This window comes from Perca fluviatilis, chromosome 14 (genome assembly GCF_010015445.1).
Source record: "Perca fluviatilis chromosome 14, GENO_Pfluv_1.0, whole genome shotgun sequence".
Lineage (NCBI taxonomy): Eukaryota > Metazoa > Chordata > Actinopteri > Perciformes > Percidae > Perca > Perca fluviatilis.
In genome coordinates this window covers 33,675,652-33,683,151 of record NC_053125.1, presented here as the reverse complement: position 1 = coordinate 33,683,151, position 7,500 = coordinate 33,675,652, and the positions used below count along the sequence as shown (strand labels likewise).

The window sequence follows — 7,500 nt, the reverse complement described above, 5'->3', positions numbered from 1 at the left end:
CTGTGAACTGTCTCCGGTGGTGAACAGAGACCTGTGTCGGCGCGTTCGCACCGTTAACGGCCTGACGCACCACAAGCCGGTGGTGAGGAACGACATCCGCCTCTCGGCCAGACTTGTCCACAGCCTGGACCAGAAGGGGGCGCTGTGGGCCGGACAGGTACGCTCTCCACCTCTCTCTCCACCAATAGGAACAGCCCAGCCTCTCTCTCCACCAATAGGAACAGCCCAGCCTCTCTCTCCACCAATAGGAACAGCCCAGCCTCTCTCTCCACCAATAGGAACAGCGTACGCTCTCAACCTCTCTCTCCACCAATAGGAACAGCCCCCCATGTGTTCTTTACCCTCCTGTTGTCCTCGGGGGCAAATCTGACCCATTTTCAACAAGTTTCTATAACACAAACGTTATAAAAAAGTGACAAAATGTCGGGAAAAGCTTCAAAAACATGGGAGGAAAAACGTCAAACGGTGCAGAAAGAAAACGTTGACAGGTAAGATGTCAGCAAAGAGAGCGCAGAGCCTGAGACACCCAGATTCTGGAGTGTTGAAATGAGGATCTGGTGGTTCACTGTGTCAAAGGCAGCTGAAAGGTCTAGAAGGATGATGATGGAAGAGAGAGAGGTTGTTTTAGCAATGTGAAGCTGCTCAGTGACAGCAAGGAGGGCGGTTTCTGTTGAGTGGCCAGCCTTGAAGCCAGACTGGTGGGGATCGAGAAGGTTGTTCTGGTTGAGATAAGTAGAGAGTTGATTATAAATGGCACGCTCAAGAGTTTTAGATAGAAAAGGAAGAAGGGAGACAGGTCTATAGTTATTTACATCAGAGGAGTCGAGTGTTGGTTTTTTGAGTAGCGGGGTCACTCTTGCCTCTTTGAGGGCATCGGGGAAACAGCCAGTTGACAGGGAGATGTTAATGAGATGAGTGAGGAAAGGAAGGAGGTCAGGAGCAATGGACTGGAGAAGGTGAGAAGGGATAGGATCCAGGGGGCAGGTGGTTGGGCGGGCAGAGGTAATCAAAGTAAGAATTTGATTTGGAGATAGAGGAGTGAAAGAGGCAAGAGTACTAGATGTGACGGATGGTAAGGTGATTTCAGAAGGTGTGGTGGAGAATGAAGAGCGTATATCATCCATCTTTTTTACAAAGTAGTTGACAAAGTGGATTGGTAGAAGGGAGGAGGGAGGAGGTGAAATGGGGGGGGATCTAGCAGGTTAGAGAAGATGGAGAAAAGTTTTTTTGGGTTTGAGTAAGCGGATTCAATTTTGGTTTGATAGGAGCTTTTTGCTGCAGAAATAGAGGCAGCGAAGGAGGAAAGAAGAGACTGATAAGTAAGCAGATCATCTGGGTGTTTAGATTTCCGCCATTTCCTTTCCGCTGCCCGTATAGTTGATCTTTCAGCACGTACTGAGTCAGATAACCACGGCGCTGGGGAGGACTTATGAGCCGGTCGTGAAGTAAGAGGGCAGAGAGAGTCGAGAGAGGAGGATAGAGTAGAGAGTAGAGTGTCTGCGGCAGCGTTGGGAGGCATGAGTAAAAGAGAGTCAGATGGAGGAAGGGTAGATAGAGAACATGCCGCCAGTGAAGAAGGAGAGAGTGAACGAATATTACGGCGGACAGGTACAGTGTCTCTTGAGATATGGTTGTGAGCTTGTGAGAGTGGGAGAGAGTATGAGATGAAGAAATGGTCCGGGGTATGGAGTGGAGTAACAGTGAGGTTGGATGTAGAGCAGTTTCTAGTGAATATGAGATCTAGGTGGTTACCAGCTTTGTGAGTGGGTGGTGAAGGAGAGAGTGAGAGGGCAAAAGAAGAGAGAAGGTGAAGAAAGAGAGCTGACTTCTCTGTCTGGATGTTGAAATCACCCAGAAGTACCAGCGGAGGGCCAGTTTCAGGGATGTTTGAAAGAAGGACATCCAGCTCCTCCAAAAATTCCCCCAGAGGACCAGGTGGGCGGTAGATAACAATGATGACTAGTTGCACCGGATGAGTTATGGTGACAGCATGAAGTTCAAAAGAGAGAGGAGTGAACTCTGGCAGTTGGTAGAGAGAAAATCTCCACTTGGGGTTAATGAGAAGGCCAGTACCTCCACCTCTCCCAGTGGGTCTGGGTGTGTGAGTGAAAGAGTAGGCAGAAGAGAGAGCAGCAGGGGTGGATGTGTTGGTTGGTGTAATCCAGGTCTCTGTGAGAGCAAGGAAGTCAAGGGATTGCAGGGATGCAAAGCCAGATATGAAGTCAGTCTTGCGAGTGGCAGACTGGCAGTTCCACAGGCCACCTGCATCAAGGTGTTGTGTGTGTGTGTGTGTGTGTGGAACGGGTGGGATAGGTAAGAGTGGTGGGGTTGCGGAAATCTTGCGAGCTAATGCGTGGTTTGTAGTATCTCCGAGAGGACACGCGGACAGGAATGGAGAAGCAGCACATTTCCGGATTAAGTCACCAAGCAATGTAGGTCGGATATGAGATATCAGCCTACTTAACTTCCCACTTGGCCTCCCGCGAAGACTCATTTGTCTTTGTCCTCCGAGTCTTCGTCCGCTGAAGCTGCTGCTTCACGCAAATACCAATGTTAAATAAAAAGAGGGGACTGTGTTGGCTACTAGGGGTGGTACGGTTCACAAAACCCACGGTTCGGTTCGTATCAAGGTTTTAGGGTCACGGTTTTCGGTTCAGTACGGTTCTTATTTTTTCTTTATCACTCCAGAATATACTTCAGCATATGATATATAGCTAAAATTAGCATATTGAATGCATGTTGCACAAAACGTGCACACAGTGGCAGTTCTATATTGTTTTATTTCATCATAGGTAACGTGAAATCCCAAATGTTCCCACACACCAGACTATAAACGACGCTGGCGCATCCTCCAGCTCTGGGCAGCCTCTCTCCCACTGGACATTTCTGCAGGTGACGTGACGTGACGTGACCTGCAGCGGCGCCCCACTCCACTTGAGGAGCGGTCGGCTCGGTGTCTCTCAAAATCTGATGAAAATCTTTTAAACTGACCTTTGTCGATCTTAAATGAAGACAAATTCAGCAACTGCACGGCCTATTTCTCTTTTAAAATGTTTTCAGAAACACGTTTCGGTGAACTATTTTAGTAGAATATGAGATCGTATTCTGAACGAGCCGCCATGACAGTTTGTTTTGAAGTTGGGGACCAGCCAGACCCATGTGACGCAATTGTCCAATCAGCTGCCATGGGTTGCGTTTGTCACGCCCATCCCGCTCGTCATTTCCAGTAACTGTTTTAACATAGGTGTATAAAGTGGGCACTACGGCAGTAAGAGGTTAGTGCAGCTTAACAGTGTACTGACGAACCGTGCGGTACACACACGCTCCGAACCGAGACTAGCGAACCGAGCGGTTCGGGTGTTTTTTCATGAACCGTACCACCCCTAATGGCTACCGGTGGGAGGCCACACCCTCGCTAATCAGTCAAAGCACCTGGGAGTCGTTAGGCCCCACTCCCAAAGTCACACTTCACACTAACTAGTTTCACTCTAACAAAACCACTAACTTTGCTCAACCAAAAACCAATTACAGCAAATACACAGCAGCAGCAATAGAAAGAAAGTAGAACAGTCAAAGAAGTAGCAGAAAACCCAAATAAAGTAAGTACTTAACTTAGTACGTAACTTAACTTAGTAGCTAGCTGTCCAGTAGTCAATTCCTTCAGCAATCAAAGCACACACACATATATATATATATATATATATATATATATATATATATATATATAAATATAAATATAAATATAAAATCAGTCCTTTTTTCTATTATTTTAGAAATATGTGCCGTAATGTCGTATTTCTTTTCCGTTCAGGCACCAGTATCGACTTTGTTTTTTAATGATACCCAGCCCTAAATGAGGAGAGGAAATACAGTGAAAAAAAAAACAACCTAAAAACAAACATTAAAATTCTGAACGATACTAAATTGACTGCAAAACAAACAAAATTACTCTTATTGATAAAGTTAACTCTGTGTGTTTGTGTGTATCAGATGGAGACCAACCCCGTCCTGAAGAACATCACAGATTATCTGATCGAGGAGGTGAGCGCCGAGGAGGAGGAGCTGATCGGAGCCTCGGGGGGGAACAGCGACGACGCCAAAGACCCCGCCACCTCCTCTGATGTTGCCGTGGAGACGGACGAGACACTACTGAAGGTGGGCCAAACTCGTGTATAGAGCCAGCATATCTCCACCAGACTCCATGTAAATAATCAGGACTTTTAGTGTGTATAGAGCCAGCATATCTCCACCAGACTCCATGTAAATAATCAGGACTTTTAGTGTGTATAGAGCCAGCATATCTCCACCAGACTCCATGTAAATAATCAGGACTTTTAGCATGTATAGAGACAGCATATCTCCACCAGACTCCATGTAAATAATCATGACTTTTAGCATGTATAGAGACAGCATATCTCCACCAGACTCCATGTAAATAATCATGACTTTTAGCATGTATAGAGACAGCATATCTCCACCAGACTCCATGTAAATAATCAGGACTTTTAGCGTGTATAGAGCCAGCATATCTCCACCAGACTCCATGTAAATAATCATGACTTTTAGCGTGTATAGAGCCAGCATATCTCCACCAGACTCCATGTAAATAATCAGGACTTTTAGCGTGTATAGAGCCAGCATATCTCCACCAGACTCCATGTAAATAATCAGGACTTTTAGCGTGTATAGAGCCAGCATATCTCCACCAGACTCCATGTAAATAATCAGGACTTTTAGCGTGTATAGAGCCAGCATATCTCCACATGTAAATGGGTGAATTAAGGGTTTATTTCAACCAAACCAGAGTGGTGATAGTTGGAACAGTGGAAAGATGAACCAAGACGGCTTTTGATAGTTTTATTTTGTGTCTGTCCACTTTGAAATAAGTGTGTTTTAACGATTTCATGTGTGTGTGTCTGTGTCTGTGTGTGTGTGCTGTGTGTGTGTGTGTGTAGGTTCTGGACAGACTGCTGCTCTACCTGCGTCTAGTTCACTCGGTGGATTATTATAACTTCTGCGAGTATCCCGCCGAGGACGAGATGCCTCATCGCTGCGGTCTGATCCACGTACGGGGGCCGCTGCCGGTAGCCAAGATCACCGCCACAGAGGGTACACACACACACACACACACACACACACACACACACACACACACACACACACACACACACACACACACACACACACACACACACACACACACACACACAGAGACACACTCACAGACAGAGAGACACATATACACACAGAGACATATACAGACACACACACACACACAGAGACAAACACACACCCACAGAGACACACATATACAGACACACACACGAATAAATATCAAATGCTTTTGATTACACATCCGAGCCTGGACTTTTCTATGGTATCCTCAAGGTTTTGTGTCTTTATTGTGGATTTTTGGGGGATTTCTAATAATTTTTATCAATTCTCGAGTGATGAAAATGGTTCATTTTAGCACCAAAGCTGTGTATCCCTTCTGTCGGCTCCTAACCATGGTCCCACGGTTGGTGTGTAAGTGCTGGTTGTGTCCGTGGTGATGACGTCATCGTGTGTCTGTGCTCTGATTGGACAGTGAGCGAGCATCAGAGGATGTGTGAGGAGCGTCTGGCTCCTCTGTTCTCTCAGTCGGAGACGCTGAGTGAAGAAGAAGCCGCCAAGCTGGGGAAGAAAGACCCAGAACAAGAGGTGCGTCTTCCTGTCTGTCTGTCTGTCTCTCTCTCTGTCTGTCTGTCTCTCTCCATCTGCCTGTCTGTCTCTCTGTCTGTCTCTCTCTCTCTCTTTGTCTGTCTGTCTCTCTCTCTCAGTCTCTGTTTCTCTGTCTGTATTTCTCTCTCTCCGTCTGTCTGTCTCTCTCTCTGTCTGTCTGTCTCTCTGTCTTTCTTTGTCTGTCTCTCTTTCATCAGATGTGCCTTTCTTTAAACACCGACAACGTTTTTTGGGGCTATTCGTTGGAGCCAGCTGCCAGAGTAGGCTACAACGTTACGGATGAAGAGAAAGAGGGAGCGAGCGATAGTAGATATTAGGAAAAGCACAGCTGAGATTAGGGCTGCTCGATTATGGAAAAAAATATAATCACGATTATTTCAGTCAATATTGAAATCACGATAATTTAACACGATTACTCTTCGACTTCTGGAAAGATGTTGCAATTATTGAACTTGAATCAACCGTAAAAAAAAAAAACACATACAACTGTGAACTTTGCCTTAATGCTTTTCCTATTTAAACTTTATTTTTTCATTTTAGAACACAAGAGAAAATAAGAGTTTACTTGCAAAAACGTAATAAGCTAAATGATTGTTTTTCTCGATTATTCTGTTTTTGTGATCGTTGGGAGTAGAAATCATGATCACGATTACATTTCGATTAACCCTTGTGTTGTCTTCCTGTCAACCTTGTTTTTGCTTTTTCCAATGTTTTAAATTGTAACATTTTCTTCTTTGCATTTTCAGCGCTTATTTCTACGTCCCATATTTTCTGATATAAAACACAAATTGAAAACCGGTCAGTGTGACCCAACCTTCAAAGGGGGGTGTTTTTAAATCCACATCCAAACACACAATGGACCCACAAGGGCTCACCCACATCCAGCGGGTCGAAAAGCATCCTTCTCTGTTTATCGTTGCGGTGAATTGGGCTTTAGGGCAATGCCGCGTTCTGCCAGCAGATGCCGGGAAAACACCATTTTCCAATCCCTTAATTGCACAGCCCCAGCTGAGATTGATAACCTTAACGATGGCTCAGTTCCATTAAGTGTCCCAGTAAGCTATTTCAGTGAGTCAGTATGCACAATACCAGGACCTCTCCTAAGTGGAAGTCCATTAGTCATGTCTGATGCTGTTTTCACGCTGAATGACTTATTTCCATGAACCGTACAAGCTCATCTCTGGTAAACACAAGAATTAAGGGTTGACATTTGACCTAATAGATATCACCGTGAAACCTGCTTTGATTACTTTCATTAAGGCAGTTATTTCTTGTATTACACGTTTTCTGAAATGTTGTTTAAATATGCAAAGGAGGCGTTATCTTATTCAATATATGCATCCTTTGAGCATGACTCTTTGCTCAGATTAACAGATCTGTCGATTAAATCAACTAGTCGGTACAATTGAACGAGTGTTAATCGACTCAGAAGTTCTTTAATCGAGCACAGCCCTAGCTTTTCCTACTATGACATGTCAACATGTCTGCCGTGAGAGAGCTCTATTGGTGGTGCTCCCATGGGTGCTGGGGCTCAGGGTGTTGGTGGTGCTCCTGTGGGTGCTGTGGCTCATGGTGTTGGTGGTGCTCCCGTGGGTGCTGTGCTGTGGCTCAGGGTGTTGGTGGTGCTCCCCTGGGTGCTGTGCTGTGGCTCAGGGTGTTGGTGGTGCTCCCGTGGGTTGCTGTGGCTCAGGGTGTTGGTGGTGCTCCCCTGGGTGCTGTGGCTCAGGGTGTTGGTGGTGCTCCCGTGGGTGCTGTGGCTCAGGGTGTTGGTAGTGCTCC

General features: G+C 45.7%; 1 protein-coding gene across 2 annotated transcripts in view; it reads left to right on the top strand.

Moving 5' to 3' along the window:
* The window catches only part of LOC120572751 (serrate RNA effector molecule homolog), a 26,806-nt gene that overhangs the window by 14,096 nt on the left and 5,210 nt on the right, over positions 1-7,500 (top strand). For both annotated transcript variants that reach the window (XM_039822167.1, XM_039822168.1), the window contains exons 12-15: positions 1-157; positions 3,991-4,155; positions 4,956-5,109; positions 5,588-5,700. The exon at positions 1-157 is cut by the window's left edge and continues 8 nt beyond it. In XM_039822167.1, coding sequence (XP_039678101.1) covers positions 1-157; positions 3,991-4,155; positions 4,956-5,109; positions 5,588-5,700 — 589 coding nt within the window. The remainder of the gene's footprint in view (positions 158-3,990; positions 4,156-4,955; positions 5,110-5,587; positions 5,701-7,500) is intronic.